The sequence below is a fragment of the Oryctolagus cuniculus genome, chromosome 4, assembly GCF_964237555.1.
Source record: "Oryctolagus cuniculus chromosome 4, mOryCun1.1, whole genome shotgun sequence".
In the NCBI taxonomy this organism is placed as follows: Eukaryota; Metazoa; Chordata; class Mammalia; order Lagomorpha; family Leporidae; genus Oryctolagus; species Oryctolagus cuniculus.
This window is the reverse complement of record NC_091435.1, coordinates 68,206,575-68,225,294: the sequence shown is the minus strand read 5'-3', so window position 1 is coordinate 68,225,294 and position 18,720 is coordinate 68,206,575. Positions and strand designations below refer to the sequence as shown.

Genomic DNA, 18,720 nt, shown 5'->3' with positions numbered 1-18,720 from the left:
CTCGCAGCAATTCCTGGCCTTATTTGTCACAGAACTCCATTTTACTTTGTGGAAACCTAATTAACGTCTAGGAGAACCCTAGTCCCTTCAGAACAAGTTGGGTTCTACCCAAAGCCCAGAGGTACCTTCTATACTGATTGAAGATTCTTTTTTAAAGAAACTAGATTATTTGGGGATTTTTTGACCTCTTTCTCACAGATTATATTCTCATAAAAGCGGTAATAAGTTATTGCTGTTATCCATGCTCTGTAATGATCTGAATCAACATTTCTTTCAGGCAAGCTACCAGAGACAGTACAGGAATGAGATTCTGTCTCAGAGTGCAGTCCAGGTGCTGGTAGGTGCAGCAGGAAGCTTTGGTGAAAAGAAGGGAGAGTAAGTATGTTGGAAAGAGAGGGCTTTTATCCCAAACCACTGCATTTAGGAAGCTATGCAAGTGAGTTTTCATGCTTTTAGTAACTTGGGTTCATCTGGTATTATACGTGCAAGCCACTGCTTGCTCTGAACTCCACACTCAGGCCAGAACACCTGTCTTCAGTTCCCCAGATGTGCCGTATTATTTCACGCCTCTGTGCACTTGAAGTAGCAGCTGCTTCTAACCAAAACGCTCTTCCCTTTCTTTCTTTACCCCCTCCAAAAGCTAGACTGTGGTGGATTAGTCTTCCCATATAGACTACTGGGACACCTGACTAACGGCAAAGTCTTCCTTAATCCCTCTACACATGATATCAGATTTCAAGACATACTACAGGGCAGTTATAATCAAAACAGCCTGGTACTGGTACAAAAACAGATGGATAGACCAATAAAACAGAATAGAAACACCAGAAATAAATCCAAACATCTACAACCAACTTGTATTTTATCAAGGAGCTAAAACCAATCCCTGGAGCAGGGACAGTCTCTTCAACAAATGGTGATCTCACAGAGCTTTAGGATTTGTTGGAATCTCTGAAATTATCAGGAATCTGTGAAATCATTAGCTTCAGCATTAATCTCTTCAATGAGATTTAATCATTCCCCAAACCTACATTAGGTGCCCCTCTTTGTGGGTCCAGAATGCTATCATCTTAATTATTATCTGTTGCAACATGTGTCACAGTTTACTGCAATTGCTATTTCTTGCCTTATCCCACTAGTTGGCTGGAGCCTTGAGGCAGTGATCAGTATTTTCTTATGGTTTATCCCAAGCACAGTAGGTCTTCAGTAATTATTTTTTAAATTATGAATGAATCAAGTCATAGATCCATTGAAGATTTTCCATGTAAATAGCATATTGAATCATGAAGAATTAAATTACTGCATTTTCAAATTTTGATTAATATCCCTATAGCACAGAGACTTAGAAATTTCAGAGTCAAAACATTAAAATCAATAGGAAAGACACGGTCCATCTTGAATTTAAGTCTCCATGACTCCTTCATTAAACCACATTATAAGCTGAACCTACCCTCCTTCTGATGAAGACAATGAAAGTATTTGACCAACATCAGGCAAATTCCCCATAAAACCAAGGGGATTCGCCAAACAGGATCATAGCACAGACTGAACAGTCTCAGTGCAGAAGCCAACAGAAACCTGTAGACAACTTGCAGGCAGTGCCACCTTTTAGGTCCTTTGGGTAATTTATGACCGTTGACTTCTACAATCTACAATTTTGACTTTTTTGTAGTCCTTTTAGCCCGACTACTTGCCCTAAAGGTGAAAGAAGAGAAGTGGGAAGATGTGTGAGATGGACTGGATGTGTTATATATACTTTCTCATTTAACTATCCCAGCCTGACATAGATGAACAAGCATGTTACTGAGGTGATCTATTTATTGTGCTGCCAGAGAATGGAAGCTCCAACATGAAAACCCAGATGAAACCGAACCCTAAATATTTGAATCATGATATACTTTCTCTCCCTAAACCTAGAACGGTCACACTATTTTGAGCCATGTATCTCCAATTTCTTATACGCTCTTTATAATGAGTGGGCTCTACAAGCTTATTTTTTTTTTTTTTGGATGTATTAAAAACTTTTTTTTTGGCTTGTTCAAGCTTTATTTCATTTTTTTTAACTTTTATTTAATGAATATAAATTTCCAAAGTACAGCTTATGGATGAAAATGGCTCCTCCCCCCATAACTTCCCTCACACCCGCAACCCTCCCCTTTCCCGCTCCCTCTCCCCTTCCATTGACATCAAGATTCATTTTCAGAATAATAACTTTTACTGCTACGTGTTTTTTATTCTATAGCATTGTGTATCATTAGGCTGTTTTGAGGAAGCTTATTTATGAATACATTCATTATAGTAGGTGTTAAGTAACTAATAGGATTCATTTGACATTGGTACTTTCTACTATGTAGAAAGTAGGTATAGAAGTTTGTAGGCTAAGGTAAACTGGGCAAAGTTAGGAGCACATTTCTATTATTTTTTTCTGAAAACTAATCACATATCTAAAGCCATCTATACCATGTGGGACATTGTTTTTGTATGTCTTTTTCAAGTTTCTAAGTTTTGCCCCTTCCCCCTTGTTTTTCTTTTTTTTTATTTTTTTATTTTTTATTTTTTTTAACTTTTATTTAATGAATATAAATTTCCAAAGTACAATTTATGGATTACAATGGCTTCCCCCACATACCGTCCCTCCCACCCACTACCCTCCCCTTTCCCACTCCCTCTCCCCTTCCATTCACATCAAGATTCATTTTCGATTATCTTAATATACAGAAGATCAGCTTAGCATACATTAAGTAAGGATTTCAACAGTTTGCTCTCACACAGAAGGATCTCTGTCCTTAATGTGCTATGTATTGAGATTTAATGCTATAACGAGTACTCAAACAATATATTTCACTTTGTGTTTCTATGGGGGTGCAAACTGTTGAAATCTTTTTGACTCTCACTGGGATTAAACATGACAATAGGTCTGATCTGATTTCATCTTCATTGAAAAAAAAAATCATCTATTATTTTTCACTTTATGTTTCTACAAGCTTATTTTATGATTATATATATACTAGTTCTAACTTCATGACTTGGAACTCTGCCCATGAAAATGTCTCATTCACAGTCACCGCTGTACAAAATGGTCATTTTGCTTTCTGACAATACTGCATTGTTTACCCATTTTGAAAGCAAGTCCAAATGCTGTTCTTTCTTTTAGATATATGAATCTTGGGACAATAAAGGTTTATTCTGAAAGTAAAAAATTCCTTACCTTTTTAAGAAAATTACTGCTCAACTGGGTATATAATACTAAAAAAGACAAAGGAGTCCCATCAAGGTAAGTGCTTATAAATGTTACAAGAAATGCTTTTACATTTATTTGAAATTCTCTATTTATTTTTATTTTTTTAACTTTTATTTAATGAATATAAATTTCCAAAGTACAGCTTATGGATTATAATGGCTTCCCCCCCCCATAACGTCCCTCCCACCCGCAACCCTCCCCTTTCCCACTCCCCCTCCCCTTCCATTCACATCAAGATTCATTTTCGATTCTCTTTATATACAGAAGATCAGTTTAGCATACATTAAGTAAAGATTTCAACAGTTTTCACCCACACAGAAACATAAAGTGAAAAATACTGTTTGAGTGCTAGTTGTAGCATTAACTCTCAATGTACAGCACACTAAGGACAAAGATCCTACATGAGGAGTAAGTGCACAGTGACTCCTGTTGTTGACTTAACAAATTGACACTCTTGTTTATGGCATCTCTATTTATTTTTAAATCATATCCAGAAATACTCTGCAAAGTATTTTGAAGTAGTATACAAATCACTAAATTTGGTAGTATACGAAATTACTTACATACATACAGAAATATACTTGAAAAGAGATAAGATGATGTTCTCTCTTCTTTAACTGATGTAAATTTCACCTAAAATTAACCATAGCCATTTTAAAGTGTACAGTTCAATGTTATAGTCAATGTTATTTTGTACATTCATAATGTTGAACAGCAATCAGTTCCCAAAATTTCTTACAAATAGAATCATCAATATTTAGCCTTGCATTTCTGTCTTCTTTCATTTATCATAATGTTTTCTTAATTTCATTTTTGATAGTTCATTTCTAATGTATAAGGATACAACTGATTATATATTGCTATTCTATCTTGAAAGATTATTGATTTAGCTTTTTAATTCTAGCAGTTCTTTTGTGGCTTCTCTAGGATCTTCTATATATACAGTCATGTCATCTGTGAATAGAGACAATTTCTATTTCTTTCGTTTCAATTTGAATTCCTTTTCTTAGATTCAAGGGCAAGGAATTCATTTGCTTCAAGAGAAGTCTCAAAGAACTTACAGCCATCTTTAATCTACCACACTCAAATATCAAAATAATATTTTTGTATTAATTATAAACCTTTAACAATGACTTAAGCTACAATTTTTCTGAGCAGTATTTCTATTGATAATAACTTAGAAGGGAATTTGAGAAACTAGTATTGGCAGTCCATGTATCCATAGGTTATCTTTCAAATATTATCCTAGAGTAAGCAATTTTATAGATTCTGGAGTCAGATGACTTGGTTTAGAATCCCAGGCTCCATCACTCGTTAGCTGAATAAGTTTTTAAGGTCTGAGTTTCTTCATTTGAAAAATGAACACAATCATGTTGACATTTCTGGAGAATAGCAGATATTTGTAAAGGATCTAGTAAGGTAAATGACACATAGTAGGTACTAGGATATTCTAATTGAGTTACCTTCTGCTTACCTAATGAGATTATTGTAAAGACTGCATAAACAGTATGTATAGAAAAACAGAGGGACAAGAACTAAGTAAACAGCTAACAAAAGTTAGCATTTATTACTAAGTGCTAAGTAGCATCTATTCAAAATTGAGTCCCATAGCCAATGGATGAAACTACTATTAAAGATCAACAAACACAGAAGAAAATGCATAGCCATGAAAGAGAATCAGCAGAACCATCTGCAGTTTTATGTCTCTAATACTTCAGTTATTAGAGTTATTCAATATGTACTATAAGAATAGTATTACTAAGATGTAAGACTTTATAAACAATGGAATCACAAACATGGTAAGTCCAATCACCGGAAGAAACTGAATAGAAAAGTAGAATACATATTAATTATAATTGGAATTAATTCAACTTGTTAAAAATCAAATAATAAAATCACTATACCATTTATAATTTGAAGGGCTGTAGCTACAGCTGTGCAAAGGAAATTAAATGCAGAGCATTGACAATGCTTCTGATAGAAAAAGATTGAGTCTGTGACACAGGAAGTAGCAACATTAAGCAAGTGGACAGACCTGAAGGTCTTAAATCCTCAGATTCTCACAGGTGCTGTGGCCTGTCAGAAGCAACCTCCTCTCCCCACTAGAGAAGAGTAGCCTCATATCTTTTCCACATGCAGCAAGTTCATCACAAAATGAAGATTTCTAAGACTGATTTTTAATGATCTTTCATTGTTTCCAGGGAAATTACCGGGCCAGGTGTCAGCACAGCTAGAAGGGGAAATACAGTGCTTGCTTCTAGAGACTACAGATTATTACAGAGATTATGAGATTGAGTAACAAATTCTGGTAGGATTTATGAAGTAATGAATCTGGAGGGTATCAGTCAAGTACGTAAAACAGATCAGGGAGAATGTATTGGCATAGGTGGTCTTTCCACCTGCTACTCAGGGCTCAGCACTCTGTAGTACCCAGTACTCTGGCACTACTTTATTCCAGAGGTAGTTCTTTAAAATTTAACCAGGCCAATAGCCTACACTAAGTGAGATGCAGATGACAAAAACTGGAATGTTTGGCCACATTATTGCATAAGAAAGAAGAAGCAACTACATGACTGTGGTAGATGTCTTCTGCAAGGCACAGTTCACAGTAGGAGAAGCTGCTGTGGAGTTGGTGTCATGAATTACAGAAGGATGTTAAGGATTCATGAATGGCAAAAGGGAAGATGGTAACACCTAAATGTCAGCAGCAAGGTGGGCATATTTTCTCTTATGGGCAGCATATCTGTAGTAGTAGGGGAGCTTGACCTGCAGAATTTCTGGATCTACGTATGAGTAGAAAATAATACATGTGGAGGATGTGGGGAAAAAGGGACACTAATCCACTGTTGATGGGAATGCAAACTGGTTAAGCCACTATGGAAGTCAGTTTGGAGATCCTCAGAAACCTGAATATAACCCTACCGTACAACCCAGCCATCCCACCCCTTGGAATTTACCCAAAGGAAATAAAATTGGAAAATAAAAGAGCTTTCTGCACCTCAATGCTTATTGCAGCTCAATTCACAATGGCTAAGACCTGGAATCAACCTAATTGCCCATCAACAGTTGACTGTATAAAGAAATTATGGGATATGTACTCTGTAGAATACTATACAGCAGTAAAAAACAATTAAATCCGGTCATATGCAACAAAATGGAGGAATCTGGAAAACATCATGCTGAGTGAATTAAGCCAGTCCCAAAGGGACAAATATCATATGTTCTCCCTGATTGGTGACAACTAACTGAGCACCAAAAAGGAAACCTGTTGAAGTGAGATGGACACTATGAGAAACAGTGACTTGATCAGCCCTTGTCCTGACTGTTGATGAACAATTTAATACTTTATCCCTTTTAGTATTTTTTTGTTCTACTTAATACTATTGGTTGAACTCTGTAATTAACACACAATTATTCTTAGGTGTTTAAAGTTAACTGAAAAGTGATCTCTGTTAAATATAAGAGTGGGAATAAGAGAGGGAGGAGATGTACAATCTGGGACATGCTCAATCGGACTTGCCCCAAACGGTAGAGTTAGAAACGTGCCAGGGGATTCCAATTCAATCCCATCAAGGTGGCATGTACCAATGCCATCTCACTAGTCCAAGTGATCAGTTTCAGTTCACAAATGTTCATAATGATAGGACTAAGAGTCAAAGGGATCACATAAACAAGACTAGTGTCTTCTAATATTAACTGATAGAATAAAAAAGGAGAGAACGATCCAACATGGGAAGTGGGATACACAGCAGACCCATAGAATGGCAGATGTCCTAAACAGCACTCTGGCCTCAGAATCAGCCCTTAAGGCATTCAGATCTGGCTGAAGAGCCCATGAGAGTATTTTAGGCATGGAAAGCCAAGAAATTCTGGCAAAAAAAAAAAAAAGAAAGAAAAAAGAAAAAAAAACCTAAATGAAAAATCTCTGCGAGTGAGATCCCAGTGGAAAGAACGGGCCATCAAAGAGGGAGGTACCTTTCTCTGAAGGGAGGAGAGAACTTCCACTTTGACTATGACCTTGTCTAAATAAGATTGGAGGAGTTGGTAAACTCAAAAGGCTTCCATAGCCTTGGCAACTCATGACAAGAGCTTCGGGTGATTACTGACTCTATAAACAAGAGTGTCAATTGTTAAATCAACAACAGGAATCACTGTGCACTTACTCCCCATGTAGGATCTCTGTCCTTAATGTGTTGTACAATGTGAATTAATGCTATAACTAGTACTCAAACAATACTTTACACTTTGTGTTTCTGTGTGGGTGAAAACTGTTGAAGTCTTTACTTAATATATACTAAATTGATCTTCTGTATGTAATTGAAAATGAATCTTGAAGTGAATGGAATGGGAGAGGGAGCGGGAGATGGGAGGATTGTGGGTGGGAGGGAAGTTATGGGGAGGGAAATCCACTGTAATCCAAAAGCTATACTTTAGAAATTTATATATATTAAATAAAAGTTTAAAAAAGAAAATAATGCTTGTGAAAGGACAGTAGAGATGAACAAATACTTTTCTACAGAGAGAACTAATGACAAACAAGATAGATCAACTAGCACAAAGCAAGACTAAGATTCCCTCCCTGCCTTGCTATAGAATATCTTGTCATTTCTCAGAGCCAGAGCCATTGACTTACAAAGGACTTAAAATCACATCACAAGGAAATAGAATGAATGTTCCTTCAACTTTTTCCCAAAACATTAGCCATTTTACAAGTTACTACGCATTGAGGAAAGAAAATACCCAGGGTTTTTGATGATTTTTAGACATGGCATTTAAGAAGCCAATGCTACTACCAAAGGCCTGAAATGTTATTGTGGTCCTCAAATGAGATGGGGGCTTTTAGGCTGGACAACATATGCTGTTTCTGGCCTACTTTTCCTGAATCAGAGTCTAGCAGGTCTACTCCATCATTATTTCTCTGAGTCCCTTAAGGCATAGTTGAGATTAATATACTAGTATCTAGCCAAACACTTCCCTTGACTCACTAACCTACACAGAACAAGAACAATTAGAGCAGGAAAAATCAAATATCCAACTGGATCTTAAAAATACAGCATTCCAAAAAGAATTAATGATTAACACAAACACTAAATATTATAAGGAGTACCTATCATGCCCCTCTCAATACACTTATCTGGCACACACCAAAAAAAACCCAGATTATAGTCATCCATGAACATAAACAAAAGGTTAACTAAATCTTGGTGTTGTGCCAGGTATGATTCTGCCATTGGAAAAAATCAAGGCAATCAGCCTGGAGAGATTGACTGGAAAGCCAGAAGTGGTGTTACCGTGAACCTAACAAGGCATGCACTCCATGGTTGCTCTCCTAGACAGGCCCTGCTATAGACTTTGGTGGGCACTAGCAACATGGTCATGTGATCACATGTTTCTGATTTCATCTATGTTTTCTCAAATAAGATCCTAAATTGTAAAAGCTTCTGACGCATAACAAAGATCTACTCCTGATAAAGGGAAAATGATTCAGTGCCTACCCAATTTTTGATTAGTAGTTGATCAATTCTTTAATTTGAATTTTAACACTAGTGCATCATTTTACTACTTGAATAATTTTAAAAACAGGATTAAAATGTAAAAACCAAATTCTATTCTTCAGCATACCTGTTGGGGAAACTATTTTTCAAAGCAAATATATTAAATTAAATTTTGTGATAAAACATGTGTTCATACTGTTTCATTACCATACATTCTAGGCTTCTGTTCACAACTGTACACCTTGACAAGGGAAGATGTTCATAATTCCTTGAAAAAGAAGGAGAAAGCAGATTACAGTAAAATATGTGTAATGTTATTCCTTTCATGTTTACAGATAATGATTATAAATATAAAAAGATTAGAACAATATTCAAACTGTTAATAGTAGTCATCTTTGGGAAAGAGGAATTATTGGAAGGTGGGAGAGATTCTCCTTGCTTTATTTTTAAAATATTTTCAATTTGAGTTATCCCTGTCATATAACAAAAGTATTTCTATTTTTGTTTAAAAAAAAAGGTGAATGAAAGATACAGAAACATAGAGAAAGAGACAAGCAACTAGACTCAAGACAAGGAGATTCAGATGAAGAATATGGAAGCAAATGCCAGTGTTAGCAAGTAATGGCTGCTTCTCAGAATTAAGCAGGGACTATTAAACTTAGAACAGACCTGGGTATATAATAAAAATCAGTACTTCTGCCAGATAAAACTGTTTTGTCTTTCTTTTCTTACAGACATCTACTTTTTCGTGTATGCCATAAAGCAGTATTTACTGATGAATTTGAGTATGTCGGATACCTTGTGATACTAATGAATGTATTTCCTATTATAATCAGTTGGATACCACAGTTAAATAAAATATATGACGATGAAATAAAATATACTAACTACTCTTTTCTTGCAATTTATATTCTAGAGGCCCTACTTAAGGTAACTTGAAGTGTGTGTATGTCTGTGTATATACATGAAAGACAGACAGAGATTGAGACACAGAGAGAGAACATGTTATATTTCCTAATCTAATTTTTCAGTACTAACTCCAGACAATGTTCTAAGGGTATATGAAATTCTCCCTCATGTCTCAATTTTTTTTTCATTTTTAAAGTCTATTTTAGGGTAATTCAATAGAAAATTTGCGTACTGTTAGCATTGATGTTTCTATTTGCAAAAATAAGTTTCAAGATGGTGTGAGTCAAAGAATACAGAGTGGATGTAAAAAGTATTGGCAATATTCCTATACTTTGCAAGTGCACGAGTCCATGGATGTTCATCTTACTGCTTCTATACTGGATAGACAGATAAATGGATAGGTAGCTTGATAGGTATTCTTTTATATTTGAAAAAATTTGTAATTTTTATTAAAACCCAATCGACATTTATTAAATGATGGAAATCTATCTATACAAATTTATGGTGGTACTTATAGTGTTTTATGGATCAACAGGTTGTAATATAAAAGAATTTTAGCCAGAAAATTTAAACAGAGGAATTATATCTGATATATGGACAAAATAAATGGACATTAAATCCTGACTGGAAAATTATATGCCACTGCAGACCCATGATATTGGAAAAGAGGAGTTTCAAATTCAATCACATTGTGTGTAATAATTTCCAAGCCAGTCAGAAAGACTGCAGGGGGTCTCATAGAATTAAGAGATTAAAAAAAAAAAAAAACAGTTAAGGTTAGTGTGTGGTCGAGGACTAAAATTCCCCTAAAATAATTTAACACACAGTGTAGTGGAGAAATGAGTGAGCTGAGACTTAGTAAACCTTGACATTGTAATCTGCTGGCCATTACTGAACTTTTCCCAACCTTCATTTCCTCTGGTATAAAATGGCAGGGTTGGCCTAAACAACAGATGAGCATCTCTCTAGATCAGTCTACTTTTCTAGATGTTGCCGTGGCCTTGATGGGCTTCTTACAGTCAGGCCCGCTTACAATGCCAGAGCTGGGCTGCAGAGACACCACTCCACCCTCTAGCTGAGTGGGTACTGTGCCATCCTGGTCTTATTTCTATGTCCTCCTTAAGACTCATCCTCACTTCGCAGTTGGAGAACTTGCACTCACATCGCATTTCCTTTATCTGCTTTTCTGTTTGGTCAGTTCTATCCTTGTTAACATGCCTTTTTTTTCTACTTAAGCCTCAGAATAGATGATTTTCCCTCAGTTGAGATTTTCAGACAGGAATAACTACTTATACACTTACTTTGCCTTTTTAAATGTTTATTATGTTAGTAACAATAAGTTATTACCTACAAGGTGCCAGTCATTTTGACACTAACATTTCACATTCTTAAATTAATCCTGTAAAATATGCATTCTGCCTGTGCTTTACAGATCGGGAAGCTGAGTCTGAAGAACTGTGTTATTGCTTAGAATCACAGAACAAATGAAGAGTAGAGTACAGATACGATTCCTTAAAAGCTTATGCTCTTTCAAATAAACAATGCTGCCTTCAAATTCCCTTCTTCGTATTTTCAACCTCTTTTCAAAACAGTCTTCCCTCTGTTAGAGAAATTAATTTCCCGAAACTCGGAGGGGAAGGCCCATCATGCCTCTCAAACAGCATATTTAAAAGAGATGTTATCATCTCTAATCCTACTCTTTCTCCAGAATTCCTCTAGAAACCCAATTTCCCAAGCTGAAATCCAGGTATCTTTGAAAACTTCCACTCTCTTACCTGTAGTAGGTTCTCAATAAGTATTTATCTGAAACAAGGACTGGCTGAATAAACTATCATAAAATAGTAGGCATTATTTTTGTTTCAAATTTCAAAGCAAAATTATCATTTAATAGTGTGAGCATATCTTTTAATTTAGCACATTTGAAAATCAGGTGATTTTTTAAAAAAGATAGATGGTATGATATGAAGCCCTCATAGCTAGTCACAATTCTGGAATATCTAAAAATTACTGTTCCAGTATTGTAATTTCAGCAAATCAATTAACTGTTAGTGAAGTGCAATAAAATATGAAGGTACAGATATAAAATTTAAAGTTTTCAGATATGTTTCGCCTTAATTTACAAATAACTCATTCTATAATATGCATATTCTGGTAGAAATTTTATATTCTACTAGAAGCTGCATCAACTATCTTTAATAGGCATTCACCTGGCCCTGGATGGAACTGTCAGAAAAGTTTTCTCATCTATGTATTCAAGGTGATGAAATTCTTGTTTTTAGAATTCAAATTACATTACAGTGTTAATGTAGTCAACACAGCGGAAGGGATCTCCGTGTTCTAGCGAAGCACCTTGCCTACAAGCAGGGGATTTGTGGGCACTTAATTTTTCTTAATTTCCTTTTGCTTCTACCAGGCTCTCCTTTTCAGGGATCCTGAAGGATTGCTGCCTTAATACCTACTCTGGTTGTCTTCACTAGCTCTCTAGAGGTATATAAAAAAACAAAACAATAGCCTATTTTAAAGTGGCAAAAGTCGGAGTGGGCATTTTGCCTAGCTGTGAAGATGCCTTATTTTAACTCTAAAAACAATGCATTTGTCAAAATAAAAGAAGACATTGATGCAATTGCTAAGGTAATTCTGACAGAATATTTACTTTTAAGAAATCAAAAATAACTTCTTCTCTACATCATCACAGAATGAAATTATATGAATGGATTTAGTGAATAAAAGCCTTTTATAAACATTATTTAAATTGTGAATCACTTTCATGAAAGTCTTGTCCGTATACATCACAATAAACAAAATCTATTTTTCCTTGATTACCTAAAGTCACCATTTTGGATATTAATCATTTAGTACTAAAAGACAGAATTCAACCCACGGATTACTGTAGTATTTAGGCTGCTTGTTTTAATTAAAAGACCCTGACACACCATGGATGTTTTCATGCTGTTACTTTTTACTGGTGTTTTTCTATAAATCTGTTCCTTTTCACCTGTATCTGTACTGTGCTGCTTATCCTAAATCAATAGTCTTTTTAGTGTTTCCTTTACTAGAGGATAAAGCTGATGAACAAGTTGGGTTTATCTGTTTGATTTAGGTTTCTTGGTGATTTTTTCAGAGATGTAAAGTCTTAAGGTAAATCAGAGAAATAACAACCTGGCTGGTGATGTGTAAGTCTGAGAAAAAGCAAAAACACATTCCTGTAATTTCTTTTCCAATCAACAGATAGCAGCAATGAGGAGGGCATATTTTTCACATGCCTGGAATATATTTGAGTTAGCAATTACATTCATTGGCATCATAGACGTAATACTGATCGAAACAAGTGCAATTAATTATTCATTTGACTTGATCCAGACAGTGGTCGTTATGAAAATTGCTCGATTTCTTCGGTTGCTGCGCATTTTGAAGGTAAAGAACAAGTAACTCATGCAATTTTAAATCCCAGCTGTTTTCATAAAATATGGACTAAAATCAGTTTACTTGCTTTATGGTTACCAACTGCTATTGAGCAATACTTACATTATGAATTTTAGCTCATGGAGTGGGCATGGCCTAGTAGTTGGGACACCTGCATCCCATATCACAGTGTCTGCGTTGAGTCCTGGCTCCTCCCCAGATTCCAGATTCCAGCTATTGCGCACATCAGGAGGCAGCAGGGGATGGCTAAGTAGTTGAGTTCCAGCCTTCATTTCCCAGAGGATGAGAGCTCTCTTTGTCTTTATGTCTGTTTTTCGGGTCTCATAAATAAATAAATAAAGCACTCTTTGACAGCTTTTATAAAATTTTGTATTATGAATATCCAAATCATATTAGAAATACATTTCTCACATGAAAGTAAGGAAATACTTATCACAGCTTGTTCTTTGAATAGAGAACACATGGAACAAATATTTATATTAATTCAAGTGCAAGTTGACCATAGCGTTTCTTTTATAGATTCGTGGGGGATAAAAGATGGAAATCTTCAGAACACACAAACATGCAAACCATTCACAGGGAAAAATAGTATGCAAATCAAGAACAAAAACATACATTCCTTGTTTTTGTTTTTGTTTTTGTTTTTGTTTTTGTTTTGACAGGCAGAGTGGACAGTGAGAGAGAGAGACAGAGAGAAAGGTCTTCCTTTTGCTGTTGGTTCACCCTCCAGTGGCCGCCGCGGCCGGCGCACTGCAGCCGGCGCACCGCGCTGATCCGATGGCAGGAGCCAGGTACTTATCCTGGTCTCCCATGGGGTGCAGGGCCCAAGCACCTGGGCCATCCTCCACTGCACTCCCTGGCCACAGCAGAGAGCTGGCCTGGAAGAGGGGCAACCGGGACAGAATCTGGCGCCCCGACCGGGACTAGAACCCCGTGTGCCGGTGCCACAAGGCGGAGGATTAGCCTAGTGAGCCGCGGCACCGGCCTCACACATTCCTTGTTATATATATTCATAGTATCATAGACTCAGGATATAAAAAACAACCTTTGAATATCTGAACAAGTTTCTATACAAATATGATGGGTAGATATTTATATGTTCTATATTTTATGAAATGAAATGCATTCCATCATAGGATATATAAGTATGTATGGATAGATATTTTCAGTATGTGTGTGCTTTTCTATACTCATACACAACCAAAACATGCACACATATCAGCACTGTGGAAGGTATAAAGAAATATCACCTATTTCATCTAGAGACAAATTAATGGACTAGAACATTTGCATTTAGATATTTTTCTAAAGGTCTAATTTGAATGTTATAGTCACAGCCTTTCTTTTTATTATAAGATTTATTTATTTGAGAGGCAGAGTTACAGACAGAAAGAGGGAGAGACAAAGAGAGAGGTCTTCCATCCACTGGCTTGTTCCCTACATGGCCACAATGGCCAGATCTGGGCTCATCCAAAGCCAGGATCCAGGAGCTTCTTCCAGGTCTCCCTTAGGAGTACAGGGGCCCAAGCACTTGGACTGTCTTCCAGTGCTTTTCCAGGGCCATTAGCAGAGAGCTGGATCAGAAGAGGAGCAGCCGGGACTTGAACCAGCACCCATATAGGATGCCAGTGCCACAGGCAGGGGCTTAACCTACTATGCCACTGTAATGGCCCCTCCCCTACAATTAGATCTTTTCTCATGTATCTTAAAAGTAGTCTTCTCCTCTTTCTATTCTGTTAGTATTTCTATTGCTGTTAGTATTGCTAGTGCACAATTTGGCCTGAGGAAGGCAAGTCCAAATTATTCCAATGATCAGTTAACTCTTGCTGATAGGAAAGTATAGTCTACCTAATAGTTTAGATGGTACAAAAAACCGACAAACTACCTAAGAAAAGTTTTTTTATATAATCAGGAAATTCTGCACTCTGTATCAGACGGTAGCCCCTTGGAACAGGGAGACAAATTAGATACAGTCTCTGCCCCTGGGGAGTTTACTGTAGAAGGGAAATGACAAGTAATCTAGATATTTTAGTGTGATATGGCAGGATAAGTGTAAGATGTAGCACAGAATGCTGATGGAATAGTAAAGACTTCCTTTGTGAGCTGATTCTTGAGTGGAATCTTGAAAGAGGAAAATAAACTCTTCAGGGATTAATGGCGGTTTTCTGGGGACAGGTGGAGTGTTTACATTGTGGAACCTTGGTAGGAAGACAAAGAACAGCCAACTTTATTGGAGCTAGGGGACCGCACATTGGCAGAAAATAACCTGGAGATTTAAACCCTCAGCAAAGAAAGAGGGAAAGAACGTAATTATGCATCTTAACAGGGATTATGGTTGTGGTAGGTTCTAACCCAAAGGGATCACTTACTAGGACAATTAGTAGACATAGCTTTCAAATGGCAGTACTTTTTAGATAGTCACTTTATTACCTAAGCCCAGAAGATGAACCACAATATTTTCCAAGAATTTAAACTAGTTAAAAATCACATTCAAATCTCCATAAATGAAACAATTAAAGAATTGTCATAAACTTCACATAGGTGCCCGATGTTATTAGTCACAGAGAAATAGCTATAGTTGTGAAGTCATAGAGCTGCCAAGAATAAAATAAGAACCTAGGCAGATTGCTGCAATTACTTTTGAGGGCATTTATCTTATTATCAGCAATTTTGGTAAAACTAGTCAAATAAAATTTTTTTCAGCTCGTAACACCAAAGTTGCTGCAAATAATAGATCAAAAGATGAGCCACCAGCTGTCCTTTAGATATGCTATACTAAAAGGATATGTCCAAGGTGAAATGGATGTGATGACCATAATTGATCAGATCGCAAGTTCTAAACAGGTTAAACAGGTGAGGAAAACCTTAAATACCAAGAAAAGAGTTTATTCTCCCACTAGTCAGTTGTCCTCGCATCCTCTGTCTATATATGTAAATGCGGACCCAGACTCCTGGCTTGCTAATTAATTCCTGTGAAAACTTAAATTGTCTATATTTAAATTACTTCAGTGCCTCCCTACAGAAATATCTGTGCCACATTAGCAAGCTACAGGGCTCTTGGAAGTCACCTTTTGTCTTGTGGAGAAAGCCATGAAACCCACATGTGGTGGGCAGCTTCCTCCCAATGCAAGCCCTAGACTGTGTCAGGCTACAGGTGTCTTAAGTGCAGAATATGGGGAGGTGAGATCTTAAGGCAATGTGGAACAAATGGAGGTTCCTCCTGAGACCCACTATTTCCTTCCAACTCCTTCAATCCCTAGATTCCCCACAATAAACAGCAAAAGAAAATGAAACCAGGTGATCTGGCAAATGGAAAGAAGTAAAGAGGGAAACCTAGTCTGATAAGAAAAACAAGGCCAAGGAGGGTTAGATGACTGTGCAAAAACTACAGAGCAAATAAGCAGCACAGACAGTTCTAGGATCTAAGCTCTGGATTTCATTTTTGATTTTCTACATTGAAGTAGATTAACACTAATAACAGGCCCAAAAGCCTGTGTGGAGTTCAATATTGACCTTTCACAGTGATTTAGTACATTTGGGTTATATTTTGTACGCCCAAAGACTTGCTGTTCCATAAAATGAACATTCAACATGTGATAGGACGCAAAAAGTAGTATCTTCCCTCCCTTCTCCACCTGCAACTTTAAATATCACCTCCAGCCACTGATAGCACTGCAATTTGAGAAAATTGCAGGAGAAAATACCAAAGAACTTCAGTTTCTAAAACACTGACCTCATTTCTGCTCTTCCACACCTTGGCCAAACCTTCTACTCGGTTACAGTGGAAAGCCATTCCTGGGTCCCAAATTTGGAGGCTTTCATAAGGCTGAATGAGAAAGTATCTGCCACATCTACACTTTAAGAACAAACAGTATCCTAAGCCACATTGCACATAAGGAAAAGAATAGGACGCACCTTCGTGCTTCTCAAAATTGGCATAGGGAATACCACTTCTCTTCTCCACTGCTCTTGCTCAAGCAAAGAAAACTAATTGCACACAATTCAGTTCTTTTTTGTTTTAAGGCAAAGGGTTTATTGGTGGGGAAACCCGGCAGAACTGAGGGAAGGGGCGAAGAAGGAAAAGATAAAGAAGGAGAACGTAAGAGCGAGAGCGAGACAGAGACAGAGACAGAGAGAGAGAATTCAGTTCTAATCCCTGAAAACTCTCCATCATACTTTTCTTTGCAGTTTTTCATTTGTATTAAAAACTAAATTAAGACATTAAACAAATAACTATTTGTTTTTCTGGTGGAAGTAACATTTCTTTTGTTCCGTAGATGTTATTAAAGCGAGTCATAAGAAACATGGAACTATCTATGAAAGAGCTAGGTAGGTACTTCCCATCCTACATTCAGAAAGGCAATGGCATTCATAACTAACCTGATCCTTGAGAAATCCTACTCACTGATAATGATGAAGTGGATAATGGAGACAATCAACAGGGTCACACTCTCTGGTTCAGATGAGAACAGTGTAATAATAGCTCTATGAATGTGTTCTGTCTGCCTTATACCACAATTGAGAACTTTTAATTTCTGTTTAAAGAATCCTCATTAGTATTCCATGATTACACAGGTCATTAGAGCCTTATTCATTCTATTTTCTTCCAAGCCAGAAATACATGTACCTTCTGCGATTGACACAAGGAAATCAGTTACCTTTATTTTCTGCTTGCCACAGGGCGGTCACCCAAGGACTGAGGCTTTACAATGAGTTCAAATCCAAACATAGTCTTAACATGTCTCTGTTGTGACTGTGTGGAGGCTCAGTGCACAAACATGGCAGCAGGCTGTAAGTCATGCCGGCTCATGCTCCTGGTGCAAGACGAATAGTGGCAGTGGAACAGATATTACTGTAACATGATGATCATGGGAGAGGAGGAGGAAAAAGGGTTTCAGACCCAATGGTGGGCATCAAGATAACACAGAAAGTCTGGATATAAAATCAGCCTTGAGAGATCTTGTATGGTAGATAATTACCAAGCCACATAAAAGGTTATGAACAAGGAAAAGCCCAAATGTGGAATCTAAATGGATGAAATCTACATGGGCATCCAGTAATCCAGATGAGACAAGCAGAGAAGCATAGATAGATGAGTCATTTAGAGGCACTGCAAGGTGAGTTCACAGTGATCCAGGTAGAGTGAGAATCAATCAGAAGCACAGTCTATAGTCAAAAATTCTGATTCAGGGACTGGCACTGCGATGTAATAGGTTATGCCTCCATCTGTGGTACCAGCATCCCACAGGGGCACCAGTTCACGTCCCAGATACTCCTTTTCCAATCCAGCTCTCTGCTATGTCCTGGGAAAGCAGCAGAAAATGGCCCAAGTGCTTGAGTCCCTGCACCTGCATGTGAGACCTGGAAGAAGCAGCCCAGCTCCAGCCATTGTGCCATTTGGGGAATGAATCAGCGTATGGAAGACCTTTCTCTCCATCTCACCCTCTTCCTGTCTGTAACTACTTCTCAAGTAAATAAATAAAATCTTTTTAAAAAATCAAATTTAAACAGAATAGGAAAGTGGGTCATGCACTTCAGACCTAAAGCTCTGGGTGGCTTCCCTGTGTCCAGAGCAGGTAGATCAATGTAACAGTAAACCTAGGACTAAGGCTATCATTCTCCACGAAATTAGGGACGAGCATGAGACCTGCC

At 37.2% G+C, this 18,720-nt stretch overlaps 1 protein-coding gene across 15 annotated transcripts in view; it reads left to right on the top strand.

The window, feature by feature from the left end:
- SLC9C1 (solute carrier family 9 member C1) overlaps positions 1-18,720 on the top strand; it is a 102,418-nt gene that overhangs the window by 58,922 nt on the left and 24,776 nt on the right. For 12 of the 15 annotated variants that reach the window (XR_007924662.2, XR_007924663.2, XR_007924661.2 and 9 more), the window contains 6 exons: positions 278-375; positions 3,155-3,274; positions 9,471-9,666; positions 12,874-13,059; positions 15,772-15,921; positions 17,346-17,397. Coding sequence is in view for 12 of the 15 variants with exons in the window: in XM_051859363.2 (XP_051715323.2) it covers positions 278-375; positions 3,155-3,274; positions 9,471-9,666; positions 12,874-13,059; positions 15,772-15,921; positions 17,346-17,397 (802 nt within the window). In the remaining 3 variants the exon portion in view is untranslated. The remainder of the gene's footprint in view (positions 1-277; positions 376-3,154; positions 3,275-9,470; positions 9,667-12,873; positions 13,060-15,771; positions 15,922-17,345; positions 17,398-18,720) is intronic. The other 3 variants (XM_051859356.2, XM_051859355.2, XM_051859362.2) reach the window with 3 other exon arrangements.